The sequence below is a fragment of the Pyrgilauda ruficollis genome, unplaced genomic scaffold, assembly GCF_017590135.1.
Source record: "Pyrgilauda ruficollis isolate IOZ18807 unplaced genomic scaffold, ASM1759013v1 scaffold79, whole genome shotgun sequence".
In the NCBI taxonomy this organism is placed as follows: domain Eukaryota; kingdom Metazoa; phylum Chordata; class Aves; order Passeriformes; family Passeridae; genus Pyrgilauda; species Pyrgilauda ruficollis.
Window position 1 is genome coordinate 5592336 of NW_024529821.1, and position 26912 is coordinate 5619247.

At 45.7% G+C, this 26912-nt stretch overlaps 2 protein-coding genes across 6 annotated transcripts; one reads left to right on the top strand and one right to left on the bottom strand.

The window, feature by feature from the left end:
• Nucleotides 1–1839: 1839 nt before the first annotated feature.
• CEP63 (centrosomal protein 63) lies at nt 1840–23058 on the bottom strand. Of its 3 annotated transcripts, XM_041486980.1 has the most exons (16): nt 22905–23055; nt 22270–22402; nt 20297–20431; nt 18554–18734; nt 17256–17351; nt 14996–15118; nt 14066–14179; nt 11456–11689; nt 11068–11213; nt 10215–10349; nt 9320–9434; nt 7407–7604; nt 7138–7224; nt 5434–5633; nt 4616–4913; nt 1841–2513 (listed from the first exon to the last, which is right to left on the bottom strand). In XM_041486980.1, the coding sequence occupies exons 3-16, from the start codon at nt 20338–20340 to the stop codon at nt 2355–2357; spliced, it is 2130 nt and encodes a 709-aa protein (XP_041342914.1). In that variant the 5' UTR covers nt 20341–20431; nt 22270–22402; nt 22905–23055; the 3' UTR covers nt 1841–2354. The 3 variants fall into 3 exon arrangements, with proteins under 3 accessions (XP_041342915.1, XP_041342914.1, XP_041342913.1); XM_041486981.1 differs by lacking the exon at nt 22270–22402 and having other exon boundaries at nt 1840–2513; nt 22905–23056; XM_041486979.1 differs by having other exon boundaries at nt 22270–23058.
• ANAPC13 (anaphase promoting complex subunit 13) lies at nt 23057–26690 on the top strand. Of its 3 annotated transcripts, none has more exons than XM_041486982.1 (3): nt 23057–23192; nt 24011–24136; nt 26242–26690. In XM_041486982.1, exons 2-3 carry the CDS (start codon nt 24038–24040, stop codon nt 26365–26367), a joined length of 225 nt encoding a protein of 74 aa, XP_041342916.1. In that variant the 5' UTR covers nt 23057–23192; nt 24011–24037; the 3' UTR covers nt 26368–26690. The 3 variants fall into 3 exon arrangements, with proteins under 3 accessions (XP_041342916.1, XP_041342919.1, XP_041342917.1); XM_041486985.1 differs by lacking the exon at nt 23057–23192 and adding an exon at nt 23211–23566; XM_041486983.1 differs by lacking the exon at nt 23057–23192 and adding an exon at nt 23211–23521.
• The last annotated feature ends 222 nt before the right edge of the window (nt 26691–26912 follow it).

Below are 26912 nucleotides of genomic sequence, written 5' to 3' on the forward strand. Positions count from 1 at the left end.
CTTTTGTCTCAATCAGAAAACAAACATTTGCTCTGCCCTGTGAGTGTGCAAGAAATTCTTTAGTGCTATTGAAGGCATAAGTTCAAAGACATAAACCCCCTCTTCAGCTTCATTAATTATAAAGTTTCCAGGGCCAGGTGATTATTCCAATGGAGGTTTGACACTGCAAAGGCAGAGAATTCCTGAGAAACCCTGCAGCCCCAGATAAAAGCACCTCAGAAGTCTGCACTTGCTGTGACATCTCCCTTCCAGGATAAACACAGCTCCTTCTCCTCCTCCTCATAAAAAATGCACATTCTTCAGTGCAGCCAAGGCTCCAACACCAGGAGAACAGTTCTGGAACAGATTTCTCAGTTCTCTCAGGGCATCTGCAATGAGAGAAAGGGGGAAAGACAAAGCACACACACACCAACACAGGGAAGTAATTCAGCAGTTCCCCTGCTGCAGATGCTACTTTAGATTACATTAGTTCAAATTTTTAGATGAATGAAGCTGGTGAATTAATTTTCCCTGAACGAAGCAGCTTATTACAGGTATTAGAAATTGATAAAACTGTAGGATTATAGCTGCTAATTAAGCAAATGGATCATCTTCAGTTTTGCTCTTCCCTTCTGCCAACATGAACTGCCAAATATCTCTGAAGGGATATGGAAGAGCACATCACAAACAAGGCAAAATGTCTCCTGAACTGCTGAAAACACCAACAGCATGATGCAACACCCAGTAACTAATTTGACAAATCACCAGGAAATACAATACTACTTGCAAAGTATCATTTAAAAATTAAATTGGTGGCCTCACTGAAGGCTGTGAGGGATCCCTAAGGGTTCTGGCATATCACACACTCAGTGCATCTATAGGCTTATGTGCAAAGAGGAAATAGTTTGGTGTATTCAGCTGTTCAAATTTTATCAAAATGCCCCATGTCCAACAAGTCCTTACTTGAGATCTGGACAGACAGGGAGGATGCTCCAAAAACATCCATGGACAGCTCTGCAGGGGATCCAAGGCCAGTGCTGGATGACCACAGTCATTACCAAGGCTGCACAATGAGAATCCAGAAAGGATTTGAAGGTTTTATCCTCGTGCAAGGAACTCCACAAGAAAGTTAAAACACAATCACTTTTGGATTGGAACATTTCTAAACTCTGGGATGCAGAGATGCATGCCCAAGTGCAGCCCCAGTGTGCAGCCAGGCATGCCCCTGGCTGAACTCACCTGTCTGACACAATGGTTGGGCTCTGTGTACATGTGGTGCTTTTGAATTCCTGTTCCTTGACAGCATTAAGCTGCTCTAACACAAGGTGAAGCTGATGGAAAGGAACAGGAAACTTATGGACATGGAATAGTCTCATTCCAAGGTTTGCCTGCACAAAGACCATAAAGACACAGCTACAGGAGAATTGCAGAGACCCCAAAAGAAAATAAGTCCATAGGAAATAAGTCCTGTGCACTCGCTAACAACTTACTTCCCTCAAAGAAAGATTGAATATTTTCTCCAAAAGAGGTCACAGATTTATTTTGATGCAGCAGTTCCACTGGACTGTCCAGATTCAACCCAGGCTGGCACCAGCTCACATGGCAGCTGCAATGACATGTGGATGAACCTCACCGGCTTGTGGTAATCCCATCTAGTGTAATTTCTCATTCCTATTTCTCTTTTCCAAGAGCCACATCCAGAATTCAGCCACTCATTCCTCAGCTATTCTGCAGTACTTCAAGCACCTTGTACAGCAAGATAAAGACACCAGATACTATACAAATTGGAAAGGGCAGAAGCTACAAGAACCAGGAAATATTAAGAAATTCCACTAAGGGCAAATTAACTGGAAAAAATACAGATAGCCTAAAGGAAAGAGGAATTTTATTCCCTGTTCCTTAAAGAACATAGCTATGCTGTGATGGAAAAGGTGTTGATCCAGGTTCCTGATGAGAAGGGAATATAAGCCACAAGAATCCCTTTGTGTATTTGTATAAACAAGAAAAGGGGTGTTGGCCATTCTGATTTATTTCAATGCTTTCACATGTATAAAATATACTTTCAATACATAAAAACTAGCAAATGGTTTGCTTTTAAAAAACACCATCAACTTTGTGAGTGAGCACATAGCTGAGATGCAGGTCTCTGGCAATGCCCATGGCAAGCTGACTAAAATGCTTGTGGTGTAACAGCCCTCATCAGAGCAAGCATGTAGACAGAAGCTCCTTCTCCTCAACTCCCATCCTGCTGATTCAGCTCCAAGTGGGACACACGGCCTCTCAATCAAGCTCCAATCCCAGCTGGATAGAGGCACCTTCCCAGTCACAGTTTGGAAGCACATAAGGAAACCAGCATTCCAATTCCACAAGGAACATTATTCCTGGTGTTCAAATCGTCTCACTATCTTTGCACTCTCTGTTTTCAGTTCCTCAATGTGAGCATTTAGGCACTCCAGGATGTGCTGGGATCTCACTTCTTCATCTTCCAGGTATCGTGCAGCAATGGATCCAACAGAAGCTGTAGGCAAGGGGCACTAAAGGGAAACAAAGGGATTATCAGGCATTCCTTCATTCCAAGTTTTGGCCAGAAACACCTCTGATCTGCAAACCGCACCACTGAAGCTGCTCCTAGAGGGCTCATTTCCATCTTAGTGGGCAGACTAAGCACTCAGGTCTCACACCTGTATCGCAGGTAATGTCCCTTCCAACAGCCAGCAGTGACTCCTGCACAAAGCCAACACTACCAAAAAATCAAGGCTAGAGAAGGTCACTACAGAATACCAAGGAGTTTGCCTGGGTGTTGGTGCAAATCAAGATTTACATCCTGCTCCTTGTCTCCACAAAAATCCCAGTGAGTGGGAGCACCTCAGAGTCTGGGTCCAGGGAGAGAAAGCACTGCCAGACTGGTTTTCTTTTACGACAAATTCCACACTGGGAATATCTCTGCTTTCTTTCATATACGTCCTCTTCTTCCCCAAAGTAACAGGCTCCTGGTACAATCCCAAAGGCAAGTACAGGCCAAACTCCCATTGCAGCTCACAGAACAGCACTTCAGTCCAGCCAGCAATGGTCAACAAAGTACTCCAGATTCTTTCCTTTACAGTCAACAACTATTCCTGCTCCTCACATCACTTACCCACAAGTTATTAACTTACAAAAACAACACTGTAAACCAGGCTTAATGTACAAGTTGATGAAGAGAAGCCTCATGCACAGGGGCTGGCACGTGAAATATTAAGGTTACTAAGGGGCTGCTTTCCATTACAGACAAGTTGTCTCAGTGTCTTGGCAAGAGAAAAGAACTGGTTACTTCCAAATCCTGGAGTCTCGTGGTTTTCAGGTCTTGTCAACAGCCAGGAACAAAGGGAAACAGAAAAGGCTGCAGACAACAAGCAAATCTCTCCCACCCCACTACTGCCTACTGATGAGAGTTCTCCTCTCTCACTGCTAAAGGATTTAAAGACACCGGAGCCTGACCCAGTCAACCAAGAGAAATATCTGCATTTCTTTAGAAACCTTATTTCTACCACTCAGAATAAAAAGCAGCCCATTCTCTTCTATTAAACATCAAGCCCTAATGCTTCTCAGACCCTGAAGTGGAACCTTTCACACTTTGGGTCCAATCTTGCAAGCTGAAGAGTTTCCATTTACAATACTGCAGAGTTCCCTAAGTTCCCAACACTGTTTTCTGGGTATGTGCACAAACTACTTTAGTTTTGAAAAATCAAGACCTATTCTTGGTAGTAAACTTGATCAAGACCTGACAAGCCTCCATTTATCTGTGCCTTAGCCTTTGAGCCTCTTCTCTGGACTCCTACAAAAAGATAGCTAACAGTTTAATAGTTGTCACTGCTACCAACACAAAAACAGAGGAGAAACTGCTCTGAACACTGCTGGAGCAACACACCTGGAACAAGGACTAGTGCTCAGCATTCTCCCTTCCCTAAACATGACAGGAAGAAGTGGTTCAGTGCAAATTTTCTGTATCTTGGTCAAGTGCTTCAGCAACTGAGCTGAGGTAGGACAGAGAAAGTGCTAACACTGCTCCTGATGAAAAAAGTATGATCAGCAACTGGGAAAAAGAGCAGGCTCCCCTTGTGCAGTGAAGCAGGGATTTTAGGCTTTGTCATCTGCAAGCATAAGCAGCTTTAAGTTCAGTGTGCTGACTGCTGCAGCCTGTTTGAAAAGGGGTAAAACTCACCCTGTGCTTTACAGATGTGCAGCAACCAGTCACCCAGAGACTGTGAAATACCAACATACTCAGCACTCCACATCCACTCTGAGCCTCTGCTACAGACCCAAGCCAAAAGCTGAAGCAGAATTCTGAGGGGACACGAGCAGGTCCTGGTACACAGTGAGGTCCAGCACCATGAGCTCCTGGAATTAACTTAGCAAGCACATAAACACAAAGCTCTTCTCCAAGGAGCTCTGAAGAGCCACCATATGGATCCTCCTGGCCAAGTCTCAACCATCCAGCAGTGGCTTTCCTTCCCTGTTTAATATTTGATTTACTTAGAGGATCACACACAACATGCAGTTAGGTCATGCATTCAAATGCCTGTCTCCTTTTGCCAGATAAGAACCCAGCTCTATTTTCAGCTGTTAAGCAGCAACTAGCTCCTGTACAACTGCTTACCAAAACCATAGATTCTCTGTGATGATTTAAGACAGGCTGCTTAGATGCTTCATCTGCAAAATCTTTGTTTTCAGGCACCACGTGAAGCACAGACTCCGCTGCCAGCCAGGCACGTGACTCCTTGCAGTTCTTGCTGCTGCTCTGGGAGGGTGGCTCACCCACCTCAGGGGTCACAGTTCCTGTTTCAGCAGCCCCACAACTTTGGGAGTCCCTGTGATGATGCTGAGCAGTCCTGTCAGGCTGGAGATGAGTCCTTCCTGTGTGTTCATCCTGCTCGTGCTGTGCTTCCTGAGCTGTCCTGGAAGGCAGGTTTGAGCACAGAACTGAGTTTGTCTCTTAGCAGCTCAACTCCAGCAAAAACTCACACAGAGGCAACAATTAACATAGATGTTACTAACAGCCCTGGCAATCTAAACTTGTTTCCATAGCAGTTCCAGACACACATTCAGTCCCTGTGGAATTCTCTCTCTCTTCTGCTACTGTAGATACCAAAAACCACTGCCTGCACATCCTAGCACAGCAACAGAAAGGAACGCAGCTGCCTGGGCCACATCTAATCCTGTCACCAAAAACAGCACAGACTGCTGCTCCAGAGAGAGGCAAAGGCAGACAAAAGACAAACACTGCTGGCTCTGCAGAACACAAACCAGCTGGGACTCAAAGCTACTGCACTGCTTAAGGCATAAAGGCGGATTCCCAAACAAACCTTGTGTTCTCCCAGACGCACGATGCACTGGAGACACCCAGCATGCCATTAAACCCCACACATCTCCTGCTCTCCTTCACCCCGAGGAAGCAGCATCCCTGGGGTCACTCACCTGTGCTGTACATCCCTGGGCTCTTTGCCTTGCCCCTGCTGACCCATGCCCTGAGGTTCACCTGGGCACACCTGTGCAGTGACCCCCAGTTTCGCCCTGGTCTCTACGAGGTCCTTCCGCAGCTGGTGGTTCTCAGATATTAATTTCTGCAGCTCAGCAGTGTAGTCCTCCCTGAGTGCTCTCAGGGTGCCATGGTCCCCCTAACAGGCAAAGAAGGGCAGAAGTCAGAAGTTCAGGTTTGCAAGACACCACAGTCACATCCAGAGCAAAGGTCAGCAAGAGATTCCTTATGGCATATCCCTTAACCTCATTTTGACTGGCAAAACCTTCAAGAATCTCCTAGGAGAAAATTAATTATATATATTGCCTTAATGGACCTGCATCCAGACTCACTGTGCTGATCTGCTGATATGCCTGGGATGGTCAGTCTCTCTCACCACTGGATTCCTTTTAAACAGGAAAACATGGATCTAGGATAGTTCAGACGTACCTCCCTCTGGCCTTTCTGAAACTCTGAACAACTTACTGCTTCCCATCATTTTCTTTTTACTAGGCCAAGTGGGTATAATTTCCATGGCTTCTACTCCCGTGACATTCCCACTTGCTTTTTGCCAATTCTATTAAACTCAAATGCTTAATTCATTCTCATTAGCTCTGTATCTAAGGTCTTCCCAAATGTGCATTAGGACTGCGAGGCCAAGATCCAGCTTCTGTTCCTTGGGGCTGTGGGGCCTTTTTTTAAGGAAGATTTCTTGCTTTACACACTGCTACCACACAGGCAAAAGCCACCAGGCACTTTTCAAACAGAAAGTAATGGGCCTTATGTTATTTCAGTTTCAAACCAGCCCTCTAGAAAGCTGTGTTTTTAATCCATCTCACCAGCCACAAGCTTCTGTTCAGCATTTTCCCAGTAACTTTGCGCATTTGACAATCATCCCAAACTAATACTAAGAGCTGAGTATTTCCTTCCCACAGATCTAACAGGATAAAACATACTCTCATGAGGTTCTCAGCTGTCTGCATCCAGCCCTTGCCCCCTGGGAAGCAGCCATTCTGCTTAAGATGAGACAGAACTTGCAAACCAGCCACTTCTTCCTTCACAAAATGAGTCAACTCGTTATTTCTGCCAAGGCTGCACCTCTGCCATGCAGGCTCCTCTTCTCCCCTCTGCCTCAAGGGTTTTGGAGGTTTTGTTCAGCTGCAGGAGCCCACCACAGGGCCGTTTCCAAGAACACTGCCCCAACACATCCAGCCCATATTTCCAGTCTGCATCCCTCATGGAGAGCAAAGGAGAGCCCTGCTTATTGGCTCCTCACCAGGGGAGAACACGCTCTCACCCCAAGCATTTCAAGGGCCAGAGCAGTTACAGCTCTAGGACAGGTCAAAAGGACATCACAGGTTGAGAATCAAAGGTTTGAGGTAAGCTGGCTTAAAATGGAAGTGTAATGAAATGTATTAAAAAAGTGAGGCAAAGCCCATGGAGAAGACATGGAAATTATGGCTGCTTCTGCAGTTCTCCACTATGTGACTGAACAAATGCTTGATATTTCTGTACCTTATTTCCTCTCAAATTGCCTCTTTTGCTTGGGTTTTAAGTTCACTCTGTCCCCCATTTTGAGAGGCCTGGGCAAAGACTCTGACTATTCCCAGGCAGGTACACAAGGCTAGCCCCTTTCCAGCTCCTGGTCCTCAATACCTTCATACCTTCAGCTTACCACACTCTGTTTTTTCCAGAATCTCTGAGAGATGACGGTTTTCCAGCCTCAAGGTTTCCAGTTGGACCAGAATTACCTGAGGAGACAAAGACAAACAACAAGCTCAGAAAAAGACCACAATGCATGCCCATGACACCCTCAGCTTTCGTACAGAGGCTAAAGAGAGAAGGAGACTACTAATGTAGCTAAAAACCAGGATGGTGTTCCAAGCTTCAGATCCCTTAAACAAATAGCATAAGAGTCTTGTGCCTTTTTTACCCTGTGCTCCACTGCTTTCCTCTCTGCTCTTTCAATCTCTGCTCTGAGCTGCTGCTCCAGGTTTGAGGTGGAGCCGCTCGCCGATGCAATGGTGATGTCCCGCTGCTGCAGCTCCCGCGTCAGCCTGGAGATCTCCCTTTTCATCCCCTCTACCTCACTGCTGTGCATTTGTTCAGCCTGAGAGAGCTGGTCTTTCAGCTGGAGGAAGACATACACACATCATCCACGAGCTTTTAAAACATGTTTCAGCTAAAAAAGCAAAAGTATTGCACATGGGAATGCGAAATCTCAGTCCTGGAAAACAAAAAGCTCTATGTAACAAAACCTCTGCACATGCTTGTCCTTCCTGATTGAAAGCCACCTCATCCCAATCCCTTCCCACACCAACACCCTGCCAACTGGAAAGAAGTTTCATGCCATGAGAAAACCCACAATTTATCAAACCAACAGTCTCTTCAGCTCATCATTCAACCTCTATAGCCAAAGCCAGAGAGCCAAAGGTTCATCATGACTGGGGAAGCACAGTAACTCTTGGAAAATATAACCCTGCAATTTGCCATTCTGCCTTCCTGAGGTATTTGAAGATCCCATTTAAAGATGGTAGCTTTAAATAGCTCGAGCTTGATGTTTCTTTCAGGAATTAATTTGCCCTAAGTCTTTTGAATCTATAATAGGGTTGAATCAATGTTAGCTCATAGCAACTAAAGCTTCCCATGGCAAACTTCCACCAGCCAACTATGCACAGGGTAAAAATACATCTCTTTGTTTTCATAACTCTGTGTAATGACCACTAGGCCCTGCATTATGAGAGAATAATCATTCCCTATTTACTTTTCACATGACAGGCATGATTTTATTTTCAGTCCATTCAATCTCATTTATCTCTTTTCCAGTTTGCTAAATCCTATTCCATTCAGCTGTTGCTTATATAAAAACCATTCCATCCTTTTGGTCATCTTTTTCCATACCTTATCTTGGTTTATTCAATGCTTTTTGAGGTGGGAGACCTGCACCACATACCATATACTGGTAGGCACACTGCATATTTACTCAGTGGCACAACAGACCAACAGCAGCATAATTCCTTCCCCAGGACTCCATTCCATTAGTCAGAAATATTAACCACCCAAACACACAGGATTTTTCTGAGAATTACAAGCATTTTAGAAAATTGAATCAGATGATCTCTGCCTACCCATGTAAATACTGTTCACATGGTGATTTATCTCCATGTCACCTCAATGCCTCCCAAGTATATAAAACAGAAACAGCCTTCATAAATCTCTCCCTCCTCCCCAGCAGCCTGTGGGAGATTCATTTACTGTGTGGCTGTTTGGATGTGTAACCAAGCACACATCTCTGGCAAGATCTGCACCTCTGTATGTTCAGAATAAAGGATGAAAGATTTCCACACAAGTGAGGTTTTTCACTCAGGTTCAATGAGGCTTCCACTCTACCAGGTTCCAGTGAAAGCTCTCACACAAGCTGATGCAGACCATTATGAAGAGCCAAGCTAGTGGAGGGCTTGCCCCCTTTGGGTGCTCAGAGCTCTGGGGTGAGCCCCTCGTGGCAGGTGAGCTGCTCCATTCCTCCCAGCCCCTGCCCTCATGTCCATCTATCCAGCCTGAAACACACTCCCTTATTCACACAGGACTAGGACAAATTTGAAGTCCTGCCTCTAGTGTAGAGAAGTTCTGGGGGAGGCCCAGGAGATGCTAACAAAGTCAGGTTCAGACACCTGCAAACAGGTGTCCTCTCAACCCTTCCTGTGCCAGTTGTGCTCCTTACCTCCAGCAGATCCCTGCCTGCACAGCAGCCCTGCCCTGGTGCCACTGCTGAGGCACTGGCACACAGGGATCAGCTCACTCACTCCACCAGTGCCATCCCACTCCCCAGGAACAAAGCCACATTACCTTTTTAATCTCTGCCCTTGACTCAGTCTGGTCTTCTTCCAGGGACTGCAGCTCTTTGAGATTCTCACCCAGCTCCTCGCTCAGCTGCACACACCTGGCATTTGAAGACACTAGGCTGGGTGCCAAATGCAAAAGTAGAGATTAGAATAACCCAAGGAGGAGGAAATGGTCAGAGAAACTTTGATCTTCCAGACAGTCCTTTATGTCCATTACAACAGAAACTGAACTCAGCCTACAATTCCTTACCAGCCCTCTGGGTTTGTTTTCCAAAATCATTTCACAAGAGATCAGGAAGCTCATCTAACAGATAACAACTGTTTCTTGACGGTTTATTTACAAACTAAGATAACAAAACTTCTATGTAAACACAAGGCTGAAAACCACAAACTTGGAGAGGAATCATAGAGTCACAAAATGCTTTGGGTTGGGAGGGACCCTAAAGCTCAACTCGTTCCACCCCCTGCCATGGGCAGGGATACCTTGAACTGGACCAGGATGCCTCAACCCCCATCCAGCCTGGTCTTGAACACCTCTAGAGATGGGGAGTCCCCAGTCTCTCTGGACAGATTTGTTTATAATCCTCACTTCATAGGAAGGTCTGGATCTGGTTCTAACCAGCTGCCTAACAAAGACTCCTTAGCCTATTATGAGTGAAGGTGCTCAGCCTAAGCAAGCTGGAACACTGAGAACACCCACCATGAGCAGAGAAAGGCAGCCAACCAATTAGCAAAGCAGTCACTATTACACTGCAAAATGAATAGCACTTGATTTCTTTGGCCCTTTGATATTTAAAGCAAGCCTACAAAAATCACTGGTTAACTTGATGAACATAATTAGGTGCAGTATTATCATCCAAGACTACTTGCACTTGCAGAGGGAGCAAAAAGAGGGTTACCTGTTCTCAAGACGAGTCACCTCTGACTGCAAGTGCTGTTCCTTCTTCTGGGCAACATCCAGCTGCAGCAGCACCTGCTCCAGCTCCAGCCCTGCAGAGGACAAGGGCTTCCCTTGCAAGCGCTCCTCCAAGGCCCTGCACAGGAACAGCAGCTTCAATCTCAGCACAGAAACAAACATGTCTGAGTTCACTCGTACAGGGAACATAACTACTGTTTTCCTGGAGTTCTCTGAAAAATACACAGCAGGTGACCACAATGTGCAGTGTGAGTAAACAAAGCAAACACAGCAGCTGGATGACAGCCCCTGCCTGAGTTAAGGCTGACTGAAAAAGACTACATTTTATTTTGATGTTGGCCTTCCCGCCACAGACTGGTAGGTGACCAACACCCAAATCTTCTGACACAGCCACCAGAACGCAACAGCCTCTGCACATTGCCCGGGCAGAAGGGAAAGGCCAAGATGATTTTGTCACAGACGTAGCTACCTCACCAAGCCCCAGTCAGTGAGAACTTTCACCTAGGTTAATAAGCATGTTATCAAACCCTGAAAGGCCTCTGGCGCTTGGCTGAAAATACCTGGGAGAAACACTCTCAAAAGCCCTGCACTGCCTCCAGAAACCCAGCTGAGGAAAGTGGATTCCTTCCATGCTCTTCATTGACTATCTGCTAATTCCAAAAGCAATGCAAATTGAAAAATGCAGCACAGTGCTTGTGAGAAACTGCAGTGCACTATGTTAAATACAACCAATACAGATCCAGCTGCATGAAAATGCTGCTACTGTCCTCAGTGAGAGAACCTGGAACGTGGACAGGGATTGAAGAGCCAAAGTACCAGCAAGGCACAGATGCTACCTGATCAGGAGTTCTTTTGTGTGAAGAGTTTCAGTCATCCTGTCCAGCTCTTTCCGTAACTGTTCCTGGTGCAGCTTTGAGCTGTCAATGAAATCTTCTTGAGACTGCAAAGTGGCTCTCAGTTCCATCTTCTCATCCTCCAGCACCTGCACAGGAGGCAGAAGGAATGACCACTGCAAGAGGGACCAAACAAGTTTGTTGCAATGCGATGAGAGGTTGATCAGATTTTTTAGGACCCTTGGAAATACTGCAGAGCAGCACATGGCTACAAAGTCAATTTTGATACCAATCAGGAACTTTACAAAGGCTCTAGAAAGAGACAAAAACTCCAGGATGAAAAGCCTTCCCACCACTTCAGACCCCATTTCTTAAGAGTTCCTCTACTGACCTCTAACATTTTCTTGGACTGCCTTAATTCCTCTTGAACTCTCTGCTGATCTTCCAGAATCATGCGATTGTCCTCACTGAGCTCATCCACCCTCATGCTGAGCCTCTCCACCTCCAGCTCGTTGGCACAGATGGTGTCCTTGGCCCTCTCCAGCCTGCTGCTCAAGTGCTGGATTTCCGAGCGGCTTGCCAGCTCCACCGAGTCCAGGACCTGCTTCCGATTGGCCAGCTGGGTCTGCAACAGCAATCACCTGCGTTAGAGCTCAACTGCAAAAACACCAAAGTTCTACCAAGAACTGCTACTTGCTGCTGGTACCAAAGCTAAATTCAACACAGCTTCTGATTTCTTGGTGTAATGAGCCACATTCTCATTCTCAACAATACCTTCCAGGGAATTAGGGAGAGTATTCTTCCAGGGTTACGTGATGGATAAAACTTCCCAAGGCAAACAGAAAAAACAAAATGAAAAAGGAGAGGGCCCTTTGATTCTAAAAGCAGTTCAAAGAGAATCTGGAAAATGAGAATCTCAAATCACTCCAGCTGCCTGAGTATGATTTGTCTAAGAAAAAACCCTCCTGCTACTTTTTGCTCATGAGCCCAAGGCTAGACCAGGACTAAGGGCTGCAGGTAAGAAAGTTTCTAAACCAAACAGGGCAAAGATTACCCAACCATTAATTCTACACCAGGACAGAAAGCAGCTCTGGGTGCACAATTGCAAAACCACAACCACCAAACAGCCCCAAAACAAACCAGTTGTAGCAGCCAATTTGCTTTGCTCTCTGCAGTAAATACCTGGTTCCAGCAGCTTGGGGGAAATGCTCACTTTGAATTTTTCAGTGTTTTAATGGCAGACAAAAAAGTTACAAGGAACGTATGAGTAGCAGACAATACCTGTTCTATAATTTATAGGCACTATACTTGATTTCATAGCATTTCTTTCCACACAGCTAGCTGGTGAAATTTAACAAGCCAGCTCTCACATAAACTTCTAGGAACATTCACTTCATATAGTCCCTTATTGTATAAAATCTTTGAATTTTTAAAGGCTGAAACAAAATATTTGAGCAGTCCTATACTCCCAGTTTCAAAGAGTAGCAATGCCTGCCAGCTTCAGAATCGTCACTTGCCTTGGTTTACACAAACTTTAAGAACTGCTCATTTGCAAGGATATGGTATAGTTTTGATTACAGCCTTTTATTATTATTTAAATAGGCATGACAGAAAAGGTAATCAAGAGGGCTGAGAGTTTAAAGCAGAGCCTTTCTTCACTCAAGAGGCCAGAGTATTAGACTGCCTGAACATTTATTTCTGCATTAAGAAAACATCTATGCTGTCTCTCATTTCCAGCCACACAACATCCAGGCCAGCAGAGAATTCCAGGTTTTTAGGAAAGGCTGACTTTAAAGGCTGCAGGTGTTCCAGAAGGTGGTCTGTACTGGGGAAAAAATCCAGGCTTCCCTAAGCTGCTCTGGAAGAGCTGAGAGGAAGCCAGATGAAAGGAGAGGGGAAGTACTCCATGGTCATGGATCTCAGCTTGACCTTATGCTAGAAAGACAACTAAGCATGTAAAATGTACAGAAACATCCAAGGCAAAAAATTTAGCACTGCCATGCTGGGCTTTTCAAAGCAATTGATGATTCAGGCAGTCTGTTCACAGTACCTGTGCACCTAAGGCACCTATGCCGCTTTGGGAAAACCTCCCCAGCCTCCTGGTTTTCTGCTGCACAGCAAGACAAGTTCCTCTGTGCCCCAGTGTCCCAGCCTGAGCTCCAAGGACACATCTGTTCCCAAACAATTGAGCTATCAATGACACACAGACAGCAGAGCAGCAAGACCTTCTGCTCAAGGACTCTCTCTGCATTTGTAGATCTCCTGGTGTCAGCCTCTCACAAAGCCTCTGTCAGAGCCAGCTTCAATCCTGTCATCACAGTCTCCCTCCTCGCAGGAGCTTCCACTCAAGAGCAACTCAGGAGCCCATTAAGGCAAAGTCCCCAGCAAGAGCTTCTTATCAGTGTCTGCTGTGATTGTGTCTGTGTGACTTCACAGCTGTGCTCTAGGTCAATTCATCTTGCTCTGCTGCAGCACCACTAATTCACTGAGCCATCAGCTTTGCAGAACAGCAGCCCCACTACTTCTTGCCTTTGAGAGACCTAAAAAAAGGGGTGGGGGGCTGCTGTTGCTTCAGTATTTTATATTTTTTGGAAGTCTCGGCTGTAGGGGAAGACTGTTTTCCAACAGTACTCTGTGAGCTGGACCCACAAGGAACGTATTTACCTGCTGGCAGGTACACAGCTTTCAACTAGACAACATGATGTAACATATTTTAAAGTGTCATATGCTGTGGTCTCTGCCTCCCAGGGAAATCTGCATCTTACTCTCTTCTCTGCTAACCAGAGTGATGGCAGGGAGAGCTGCACAAGGTTTATCTAATCTCTGATGACAGACTCCAGATCTTTTTTCCATACAGCACTCGTACAAGCAAAGCTTATTCTGCCAGAACATTAAAAGTCACTTCAATGGCAATCTGAACTGGATGGGAGCCTGAGAGATTTCATTAGCCTCTCCCTCCCTGCCACAAACAGCAGAAACTTCCAGCATATGTTAATTGTACCTGCACGAGCTCGGAGTGCTCTGCCAGAGCCTTGCGCTGCGCCTCCAGCGATGCCACCTGCTGCTGGAACCGCAGGCGCTGCTTCTCCCAGTCAAGTGATTTCTGACGGAACTCCTGCAGGGACAGCAGGGGTGGCTTGGAGCAGTACATTCCCCTCCAGTTCACATCCATGTTTGCCTTCTCTTCCCACCGTATCCTCACACCTTTCCCGCAGCAGGGAAACCATTAGCCAGTCATCTGATGCAGCAGCTCAGCAGTGCAGAGCCCTCACACACCGTGCTCGCTGCATTCCTTTCCACCCGAGGTAAAGCTGCTCACAAATGTTAAGTGCCAACACATTCATGGCTGGTTTCATGGGTTTGCTGTCAGGGGTTTAACAATTCAGACTGGCTTTAGCTTCCAAAACATGCTGCTGTTGAAATCACCGAGATGACAAGAATTAAATACAGAATTTGACTGCTAATCTCTGCTCCAGAAATTGGGCACACATCAATCAGATGTGTGTTGTTACTACATCTCTCAGGAGGAGAAAACTGAGTGGGGTTGAGCTCAGCAGAGCAGAAAGATTAGAAGATGAGACAGGGTTGAGAAGAAGTTTGACATGTAACTCCCTCCTCCTCAAAGAAGTGAGAATACAACCTCCCCACACTGGAATTAATTCCATTCACATAATTAGTTACTCTTCCAGCACCTCCTTCCTTTTATTTCATCTAAGGGTAAGAACAGCATTAAGGTTTAAGCTGTGCAGAGGCCCTAAAACATGAAACTGCCTTTATCACACATGCAGTTGAGAAGAGCTGCACCTGGAGAGCGGATGACAGTGCTCCTTAAGCAGGACTCACTAGGAAGTGGACTGTTCAGTCACCAGTGAAGCCCAGTAAGGCAGTTAATACATACAAGCTGGTCAGCACTTCCTTTTTCACCACATACCTCCAGCTTCCTGGTCAGTCGGCTCAATTCAAACTTGTCCTCCTCTTGTCCCTTGTTAGCTTCTCCTCTGCTTCTTGTTTTTTTCTTCTGTAGCTTCTCATAGCTCCTCCTCAGCCGGGACAACTGCAGAATACAGTGAAAGAGAGAGCTTTGTTCAAGGCCCCAAGGCAAGAATTAAACAGCCCTTTGAAAGAAGACACACAAAGTGGTTCACACAAACAATGCCCTCATCAAGGCCACACAGCTCCCAAGTGAAGGCCTCTATTTGGATAACGAGTCTTTTATACCAACAGCACTGCAAAACACACGACTTGTATGAGAGTAGCAAGATGCCACTGAAGTCATGACATCAGCAGCTTTAACTAAAGCTCTCTCTTACTATAATTAAAGCATGACTGAAATATTGATCAGATGGAGGTTTACAGGCAGCTGTCAATGCAACAAGAGCACAGCATCCCCCTCTCTACAGGTGGTTCCCAGCCCCAGGAAGAGCCAGCAGCACCTGTGGCTGATCTGCTCACCCACAGGAGCACACCCACCACACCACACATGGGTAAATCTTGTGTGATCAAAATACACTTGTGCAGCTCAGGTGGGAACTGGAACTCTCCTGCTTAGTGGGAGAAGGAAGGTTTGAGAATTGCCATTACCCATAATACCAACACCACTTCATCTGTCATTTTCTGCTTAGATACACTGAGTATTTCACAATGAGTGGAGAATGCCAACAGAAAATATCACTCCTACGCCTGCTGCTAGGATGCTGAAGTTGTATGAGAAACAGGAATGAGGAAAAAACTCTTGACATTTAAATGACCCTTTGTGCAAATAATCACTTGCAGCTTGCAGAGAATTTTTCATACAATGAGCTCCCCCCTACTTAACTATTAAATAAAAGGCTCCCAAATAGCCACATCAATTTGAGAAGCCATCACTGCTGTTTTACTGATGGACAAAGCTGAGCCCAGGAACGAACAGAAGGACCACGAGAAGAAAAGATACGTGATTCAAGACCTGATGCATTCAGTACTTCGGTGTGTTCAGTGGGAACAGACAGATGTTCAGGCTTAGAGTTAATACCAACTTCTTTTGCCAAACATATCAGGAGATAAGAGGTTTATTCTTTCAACAGTCTCAGTAAGTTAGACACTGTACATGTAATTGCACTGGAAATGGTGGTAAACAGAGACAGAAATAATTTCCCCAAACAGTACTAAGAACAGAAGACTGAGGAATATTGGAGCTCAATGTCATCAGCATTAATACTGTGTAGGTAAAATACCCACAAACTGCAATTTAGGCCACAACACACAGGCTGTATTTCAGCCATAGCAATTTAGGCTGATCTGCCAATGTACCTCAGCTTTGCTCTGCAGCTTATCCACAATTCCAGTGAGAACACCCAGCCAATGAAGACTGTTAGTCATATGGAATAGCGAGGTGTTTTTAAATGAGAAAAGATGCCTTCTGTCATCAAAGCACAGACTACCAAATTAATTTCACTTATGGCTTACAGTAAGCAGGAACTAGGCCCAGCCCTCCAGAGAAAACAGGTCAGTGCTCTGTGAGCTGCTCATGCCAGTTCACTCCCTGCTACTGGCAAGTGCAGACAGGCATATATCTGGAATGCTGCTATACCACCTGCAGGACAGGTATCATCTTGCACTGAGCAAGAGACTTTGAGACGGAAGCTCTGATATTACTGTCAAACAACATTTTATACATACACTTGGCTTTTATAAAGGGTATTAAGACTAATATTCCTTGAGAGTACAAAATCCCTACTAAAGTCATCAGCGTTAACAAAGGCAAAAAGATAACACCACACACCACTGTTATTTCCTGATCTCACACTAGCCAGGCCAGCTACATCTCCACCCTTTTTAAATTTCAGAAATGATGAAAGAGCAAACTGCTGCTGTCTGTACCTGTGGCAGCTCCAGAACCAGCACTGTGGTGACTGGGACGGGCAAACACAGGACGTTCTTGCAGTGAACTTCTGCAGGTGTCCAACATATGAAAACATTTCTATTCCAACAGTTCTCTGTCTGTCACCAAGCTCCTCCAAATCACAAAAAACAGGCCAATTGAGCCATACAAATGTCACTTTATCTATGCTCAATGCTCTTTTTGGTAAGCACACAAACAGTAACAGTGGGGAATTTTAAAACCACAGCATTGAAACAAAAACAATGACACAAAGTAATTGATCCATCATCAGCAGGGAACTAGAAACCAAACTTCTCTTTTTGCAACTCACCTCCTCCTGGAATTTCTTCAGCTGCTGTTCATACTCTCTGACCATGTCCTGCTTGGATTTTTCCACATCTTCGACCTGGCGACGCAGCAGGCCAACCTGAACAAAGGGATAAAAAGCAAATAAATACAACAGAAGTAGGCTTTATTGCCAGTAGATACATAGATATTTCAGTGGGGCCCCTCAATATGAAATAGATGGAGGCTGTGCCTAAAGATGGCAGGCTGGGGCCACAACTGTTTCTGTTGTGGCCTCTTGTTTTGAGCCAGTTTCTGGATTTCACTCCTGGGGACAAAGTTGACATATTTGGTTTGTGCCAAAAGCCTGCTTCTAGCCAGAATTTTCATAAATTCATCACAAAACTGATTATGATGTCAAGCTATCTACCAAGAGAAAAGTTGGCCATATCATCTTACTATGCTCAGAGAAAGGAGAGAATCCTAATAGCAAGGAAAAAGTAAGAAAAGGGGTTTTGAAGCTCACAGAAAAGACTTCCCTGACACTGATTCAGCTGCTCCTGTGACTCACTTTTCTCCCTTTTTTTTTTCCTCCCATCTTTTTTCCAGCCACAATCTGAGTGGTCACAAGCCAACAAATTAAAAGAAAACCCACAGACAATTCATATGACTAAACCAAGAGCATGAATATACTCCAGCAGTGACTTCAAACATACTTTACAGTTCAGTTTGAAATCCGTGTTGGCTTTTGGTGGTAAGAGACATTTCAAGTGTCTTGAGAAAACATAATTGATAATAACAACAATAAAATATATGATAAAAATCACCATTCTTGCAAATGAAAATTCTGTGGTTCAACTGCACCTTATAGTCCACATCCTGCACAAAAACTTCACTAACTAATAATTTTCCACCAATACAGATATTTTTTTTTTGCACTTCCCTCAGGCTTTCATTTAAAGATCACAAAACCAGAGCTCTGTAAAAACCCCATGGAGAGTTTCCCAGCAATATCTTGGTGTAGCTCATAGTAGGAAATGGTTTTCTTGGTGTAGTCTGTGTAGTAGGAAATGGGTTTTTTCTACCAATGACTGCATGTTGCTGGGCTGTCCATTACTGATGTAGCCAGCACCAGTGCCTCTGGGTTCTCTCTAATAACTCTAACAGTTCAATATGTGAGCTTCCACCAACCCTAGGGGAGCGGATCACTTGACTTGGATTGAGTTATGAACCAGACACCTTGCTCCAACAGGTCCTTTAAAAATTCTGTTCCTGATTTCCGGATTCTAACAGGTAAAACACACTGCTGATTCCAACCAAAAAAAGAGTATGAAACCAAGGTACCTCCTTTTGTTTTTCCTGCAGAGCGGCCTTGGCAGAGGAAAGTTCCTGCTCCCGAGCACTCAGACAAGCTTCCAAAGCCTGTGTCTGCTCTTCCCATTCGGATTTCTTGTGAGCCACCATGATGTCTATCTGCTTCATCAGCTCCTGCAGCTCAGCCTCACAGGAGGTCAAGAATCCACCACTGGAGGGAAGAGAGCCTGGAGTTACAAAGCAGGTTCCACCCAACACGTCCAGTGTCCCAAATCAACAAAGGCAGCAGAACTGTCTGGCACCCAGGCACCAACTCTGCACACGCAGTGCTCACAGACAAAACTCTTCAAATCAGCTCACAAGAACAGAATCACAGAATCATTAAGGTCAAGAAAGACCTCCAAGATCGTCAAGTCCAACCTTTTACCCAACACCATCCATGCCCACCAAACCACAGCACTTCACACTTAGGCATTCAGCCTTTTGCCTTGGGTACTAGGCATTACGTAAGTAAAGCAAAGCCTGTTTAATTCATATTTTGTATTGCCTTAACTGCTCTCCAGGCAGTGGCATTTTATAGCATGTTTCAGTCACCAGAGGAATCTTACAGCCAAGCTATGAGCTCCCAAAAACAGAAGTTGATCACAAATGCAGACAAACTCTGAAGCAGAGGGGGCTGGATGACAACATGATAATGAAGAATCAAACCCTCGCAATCCATCGGGGAGCACGAGCTCCCTAGCGATGCCCAGATTTCTAATTTGGTGCAGTAATTATTGAAGCCAATTCAAGTAACTCCTCTAAAACTTCCCAGCTGCCAAGACAGGGACAATATTAAGGTTTGCCAGACACAGCCCTAGAGGGTGGTGAACTCCATAATGATCTCTACCCCTTTAATTTGCCTGTCAAAGGGAAGAACTGAAAAGAAATGGAAATCAATAGGTTAAGGGATGGAAATTTCTCTGTTCCCTCAGGGCATATGCACACTTCATTACTTGGCACTTTTTCTATAGGAAAAGAAATACTTCTTAAAAGAGCCAAAATCAGTCACATTTGAAGTTCACCCTGTCCTGTGAGTTAACCAAAAATTAGCAGCTATTATGCAGAGCAGGAACATTTCTTTCACAGCATCTGCTAATATGTAGCAAATTCTAAACTTGATTTCTGCACCAATTCTCTAAAGAAGATACAGTATCAAATAAATTTGTGTCACATTCTCAAGGATGACTAGGAAAATGGCATCGGTGACTTTTGCTTCACGGTTGTTTAACACATAAAGCATTTTGTTCTGTTATTGTCACTACAGTCTCTCTCGGGGATTGAAAAGTCTAGAGACTCTCACCTCAGACAGAGCATTAAGGATTCATTCAGAGCTGAGTGGGACTCTGCAGTTTCAACACAAGCAGGAAATAATCAGATGTTTTCAGTGAAATCAGATAACAAAGTCACATCTCATTAACCTTGCAAGGCTGTTACAAAATAAATATTTATTCACAACTCTATTTACTACTGCTCCTGATGTTGGACAGTAAGAATAGTTTACAACAACAATTGAGAAAAAAAGAAGCTGGGGTTTCAGGAAGATGTACAACTAAATTTCTGACAATTAAGGCTATAAGCAGGGATTAGTGCAGAGCCAACTCCCCCAGTGACTTCACTTCTGCAGCAGCTGAAGGCCACTGCACACTTACACCAGAGGATTTATTCTGAGTAAGAGGCAAGGTTAATACCTAAATCATTTGGAATGACTGCTGTGTACAGTTGCATACATACCTCCCCTGCCCATTTCTCTGCATTCCTTCCAGCAAAGCCTCCATCACTGAATCCTGGTGGCTTCAGTACCAGGGAAGTACAGGAAAGCAGTGGTCACTCATGGCAATGCACAAACCAGGTTGCTTCTCCATCCAACTGCAGGAAAGTGGAAGCCCACAAAGCAAAGTCAAAAAACATAAAAGGAGCATGCAATTACAGGTGAGGAAAACAATGGCACCTTCATGAACTTACAGCCAAGTAGAGGAAAAGAGATTTTTCTACCAGAAAAATATACCCAATGCTATCATCCAGCACTACCAAATTGCAGTGATATAATCATGTGATCTAAAAAATTCAGAGAGGAGCAATGAGAATCTGCACTTGTGTGAACTCAACACAGAGGGACTGGGAGATCTCCTGGGAGCACCAGCCTGTGGAGAAACAGGAATATTTGGGCTTCAAAGGGGCCAGCCCAAGATCCACCTCTGACAGGGAAGTTTATCACTTCAGACAGAAAACACCAGCAAGTAGCAGTAAGAATTCATCCATAAATTGCATATTTTTCAGGCCTCTGTTCCAGACTAGGTTAAAGAGACCATGCAGGTTACCACCACACTCAGAACACACTGGTTGTTCACACACTTGTGGGAATTTTAAGAAAACACAAACTCCTTAAAATTTCTTCTTAAATTATGCCTTAAATTATAAAAACAAGTTGAACAGCTTTACAGTAGCAGTACATTGCTTCAGTTATAAACTATACCTTTTAAGTAACAAACACATGCATACCCAAAGAAATTTCACATCTTGGTGAAAGCAAGAAGGGTTTACATTAAAGCCAAAAATGGGGAATAAAAAGCTCCCATGAAACCACAGCCAGGAAGACAGAATTTATTTCAATGTCTCCTTCATGAAACCGCAGCTAACACAAAAATGGTGAAACTTGTTCAGAGCTATTAACACAAATTTCTGTTTCCAAAATCTACACACTTTCCATGTACTGAAGATGGATCCTTGCACCATCTTTCCTCAAAGATTAAGATGGCATTATTAAGCAATCAGCAAGGGAGACTTTCACAAATGCAGGCTCAGCTTTGCTCTCTTTCCCAAACAATCTTCTATCGTGCTCCTACAGCACTTTAAAACACAATTCAGGGATTAAAACCTGTCCTTGGGAGCTTGTGTTTTAACCCACAAGCATATTAAAAAAGCACAGAAAAAAAAATCCTATCCTTATTCTGACAGTGTTTTGTCTGTCTTTGGTCCTGTTTGTGCTTAGCAAAACTCAATCAGTATGCAGAAGAACTTCGTGGTTCTGCTGAGGGCAGGGTGCTGAGGAGAGCAGATGAGCAGATCCCTTGAGCTGCTGACAGCATTCCAAGAGCTCTCCAGGTGGCAACAGCAGACATTAGACAGTAGCAGCTCTCCTCTTTCATTCTAATCACACCTATACAGAATCAATTTTCAGTGGGCAGAGAGATGAGGAGACAGACAGCATAGAATTCCAGAACAGTTTGGGCTGGAAGGGATCTTAAAGCCATCTCATGCCAAAGCCCTGCCATGGGCACCTTTCCCAGGTTGCTCCAAGCCCTGTCCAACCTGGCCTTGGACACGTCCGTGGAAGGGACAGCTCTGTGCCTCTGCCTTACCACCCTCACAGCCTGCCAGCTTTGCTTACTTGGACAGCATACCCAGATTTTGGGGAAAAGCCTTAAAATCAGACACCTCTAGCCAGTTTTATGCTACATAAGGTTTGCTGACTTAGTATTAGTTTTGGCCTCTCATGCTTGCAAGTTGCAATGTGCAAGTTACAGGCACCTGAGTAAAGACCCAAAAGAGGAAACAATCCGCTTCATTTACAACAGCTGAAGCAAGGAGAGCTGGCTGCTCACTTCTGAAAGCGAAGAAAATTGAAGTATTCGCAAAACAAAACAAAACAAAAAAAACCAAAAAAAGACAACACATTTAAAAATAAACAAGGCTTAGTATCCCACCTCAAGGCAGAATTGTAGCAGAGTCAAGTGGAGAGAACTTTACAATACACTGGAGGATTTAAGAATACTGCCCAAGAGGCAAGACTGGGATTACTTCGCATTTAAAAACACAGAAAGATGCAATCTTCAAGCGCTGCTGGAAGCATGGTTACAATGAACACAAAAGGAGCAGTAACCTCCCAAAGGCAATACCACAGGCGAGCTCCACTTGCCAGCGGCAGGAATGGCACCTGCGGCAGGAGCCCGGAGCGAACCACCCCTGGCCAAGGCGAGAATCCCAGAGTCACTGAGCTTGGGAAAGTCCTCTGAGACCATCAAGTCCAGTCGGTGACCGATCCCCACTTTGTCACCCAGCCCAGAGCACCGAGTGCCGCGTCCAGTCTTTCCTTAAACACCTCCAAGGGTGGGGACGCCACTACCGCCGCCGTGGGCAGTCCCTTCCCATATCTAATCAGCCCTTTTGTGAAGGAATTCCTCCTAATGTCCAACCCAAAGCTGCCCCGTGCAGCTTACGTCTGTGAAGTGGCCGGCGTGCCCGGGCAGCGCTCCCCGCTGCAGCCGCCGGAGCCGCCTCCGGCAGGCACTCCCCCCTCCCGCTGCTCCGGGCCGCAGCCGCCCGCCGCCCGGGCCCTTACAGCGCCTGCCCGCACCCGCCGCGGGACTTTCGCTGCCCGGGCCCTTCCAGCGCCGCGCCCCGGGAACCAGCCCTGAGCCCCCGGGCCGAGCTCCGCTCCGGGCTGCCCGACACCCCAGCTCTGGCCGGCCGCCCTGCTCCCTTGCTTGTTTCCTTCCTTCCTGCCTGCCCTTCCTCCCTCCTTCCCGCCTTTCCCACCCTGCCGGCGGGCACGGCCCGGCCCCGCGGCGCAGCGTTGCGCATGCGCTGTGGCGGCGCCTGCGCAGCAGCGGCCCCGGAGATGGGCAGGGTAGGGCGGGCTGGCGAGCGCGGGGGCACCGGGGGCACACCGCGGGACACGGGCGGTCACGGAGCCGCCGTGGCCGGGAGAGGCAGGGATCGCAGCGCGCCGCGGCTGGGATGCGCTCAGCCCCCTGCCCATCGCCGCCCATATCGCGGCTCCGGCAGCCGGCGACTGCCAGGCCTGGCTCGGTGTTGAATGAGTGTCAGTTATCTCACTCCGGCTGCCTGCTGCTGCTGCCCCGCAGGGGGACACCGGGGCGAGGGCCTGGGGTGGCCCTTCCAGGAGGGCAGAGTACAATTAAACACTGGAGTAATTATAGGAGCTGGGGGTGAAAGATAGGTCTCGTTTTGCTTCTGTTTCACCGGTTTCCTGGACTTCAGGTTCGGGCAGAATTCTGGCTACCTTAAAGTCCTTTGTTGTGACTCTCCCAGACACGCGAAGGAGGCAGTGAGGCACGGCACTGGTCAGGGGCTGTAAGCCAGCACGCAGCAAAGGGTTCTGGGCACTCTAGGTGTTCAAACTCACTCAAATTAGACTTCTGAAAGTCAGTAGGTAGATATAAACACATGTAAATATCATTAATAATAACCAGCTGGTTTTATATATTCATCTCTGATGCATATCAATCTGCAATTCATTTTTATAGAGTTCTTTTCACATTAAGTTCTTCTCTGTGGTTATAACCCCTTTTTGAGTGATTAGGGAAATCAAGGTATCCTTGTAAGTTTAAACTTCATATGGACTGCATCAAAACTGGAGCATAGTCCAGACTCCAGCTCCTTGGCTGGGGATGTTATTAAAACAGCATCTGCTTTGTGTCACAGATTTAGCTGCTCTCGCCCGCTGTGAGGATGGACAGCGAGGTGCAGAGGGATGGCAGGATCCTGGATCTGATCGATGATGCGTGGAGAGAAGATAAATTGCCCTATGAGGACGTGGCCATCCCTCTGGTAGGTGAATTGCTGCTTATCAATCTGAGTTAAGGCTGCTGTGTTGGTCACAGTCCCTTCCAAGAAAAGGCACAGAGTGTTGCTCGTGGTGCAGCTAATTTGTACAAGAGGCTCCTGGATCTGACTCCTTCCTTGCCCTATATGCCAGTCATTCCTGAGTGCATGAGGACATGGATGCTTCTGTCCCTCGTCCCCTGACCTGTTGCCGAATCCTCTCAGAACTGGAGTGCCCTTCCCACTGCACTGTCCTGGGTTTGGCACCAGGGAGAAGTAGAATCATCCTTTCTCTCTGCTTCCCTTTTTTGTTCTTGGTGTTTGAGGTACTTTCCTGGTTGGTTTGGAGAGCAGAGGATCAGTCTCACTGACAGTTCCAGTCTTGGTTACTCCTTATTTCCACTTCCTGCAACGCTATTGAAAGAAGCTGAGACGTTTTCATACATGTTTCAAAGCAGTCTTTTCCAGATACAGTGTTGCTGTTGGCAGTTCCAGGACAGCAGGGAAGGACTGGCAGGTGCAGCAGGACTCTTGCCTGCAGTGCTGTGTCCGAGGCATGGCACCTCTCCTTTCATCCAGCTGCAAGGCTGGAGAGGGGCAGCAGGGGAAAAGCTACTGCTGATCCCACAGAGTCCACAGCTGAAACTTCCCACAATGACACCTTTCCTTGGCTATTTTGAAACTTCCAGGGAAGTTGGAGGTAGCTGAGGATTTTCCCTTCTCTTTTTCTGTCTCATACACGAGCTTTATCCCAGCTAGCACAGATAAAGCAGCCATGGAGATTGTGGGGTGCTGGTTTCTTTCAGCAGAGAGACATTCCAAATTTGTGACATGGTTCAAGCTTTAGCCCTGCCACCACTGGCTTTTCAGAGAGAGCGAGGAGCAGCTGCCCAACTCAAAATCCGTATGTCCAGCGCATACTTTCCTGCCAAGAGCTGGGCTTGAGGGAAGCATCTTGCAGAAGTGTGAGTCTCAGCTAAAAGAGCCCAAACCCTCCTTTGCTTGGAATAACCTTTACTAGGCAAGCTGAGTACCATAACAGGTTCCTTGCTGACTATTGCCTTCACCCTGAGTCCAAACATTACTGTTTCTTCCCTTAGAGCCATCTCATGATGGCTTACAGTCACATACAGATGACAGCCTCAGAGAAGGAAGCCTCACCAACTACCAATAGAAAGAAAGGCCTGGCTGTGGGTATAAAGATCCCCATGGATGGGATTGGCTCTGATCACATAGAAAAACCAGCATGAATTCACAGGGGACTTACTCAGGGACATTGCAAAGAAGCAACCAGAATGGCTGGGAAAGTGGTGTTTGAGCCTGTCTTGAGAGTCTGCTCCAGTGCCCACTTGAGACATTTCTGGGAACTCAAATGGGTTCAGATCATTTGTTGTTTTCAAAGCTGAAACATTTTATTTAGCTCCTGCTGGGATTTCCAGAGGTCTAGAACTCAGAATTCCTGTCCAAATGGTATGTGGCAGAACAGCACACACTCAGTGTGACTACACCAATACAGCAAGACAGAGAACAAATAATGGAAGGAAAATCAAATCTCAGTTAAACTTTCCTTCCCCTTACTGTGCTGTGAGCAGCTTTGTGGCACACCTGGCAGGGGGTTCTGGCTTCTAATGTTGATCCAGCACAGCTACACCTGAGTCCAGCATACAGACAGGAAGGACTTCTCATCTGCCATAGGAAAGTAACATTTTACAGAACCAGTTGTCTGCAGTATTTGTATTCTTGGCAACAGCAGAAGCAGCACATTGCAAACAAACAGTGGAATAATTGCATTGTACTGTTATTTACTTACTTTGCATTTGCTGTATATTCTCCCTCACTGCATGTGCAATCTGAGTGTATAGCAAGGCCCTAGGGTCCTGGAAAACAATTTACCTTTCAGATTAAGCACCATATTAAAATGAAAAGAATACTGTTCATGACAGGGCTCAGCAATATTTTTAAGTGGATCAGTATGTATGATATTTATTGTTCAGATGCACCCTCTGGTCTCGTTTGTGGGGTTTTGTATCTATCCATACAAATATAACAACCTGCTGCTTGCAGAAAGTGTATTACATGTGGAATGCATTCTACCTGTGTTTTGTTCTCAGAATGAGCTCCCTGAACCAGAGCAAGACAACGGTGGCACCACTGAGTCTGTGAAAGAGCAAGAAATGAAGTGGACAGATTTGGCTCTCCAGTATCTCCATGAAAACGTTCCACCCACGGGAAATTAGTGAATCAGTGGGATTTCATACAGTGGATACATGAATGCAACATAAAAATATTTTTTGGCTGACCATTGCTGTCATAAGCTGCCCCAAGGAGGAAACAACATTCTGGAAACTTTCAGATTCCAACAGTGGTTCTGCTCACAATGAAGAGTTTTAAATGCTTCTTTCTTGAATGTGAAATAGCAGAGGCTCTAGCATCTCAGAGCCAAGTGCAAAATGTTTCATGCTTATAAGATTATTTCATGTTTTCTGTTAAATTGTTCTTAAGTTGGTGCCAATTCTGATCTTAAATGTTTTCTACACATGATTAAAAAGTTTTTACTGTCTCAAATTGCAATTGATTTCAAAGCTCACAGTGGGATTATTGTCTTAGAGTTCAGTGTGCAAAACTCAAATAGCTGTGAGTTGTTGCCATCTTTAACAAGTGTGTGGCTGAGGCAGGATGTGTGGGGCAGGTGTGAAAGGTCGGTCAGCAGAATCAAGAGCAGGGAGTAACCTGTAAGCACTTGAATTCCTGCTCTCAGGAGCTGATGGTGGTGGTGGACAGC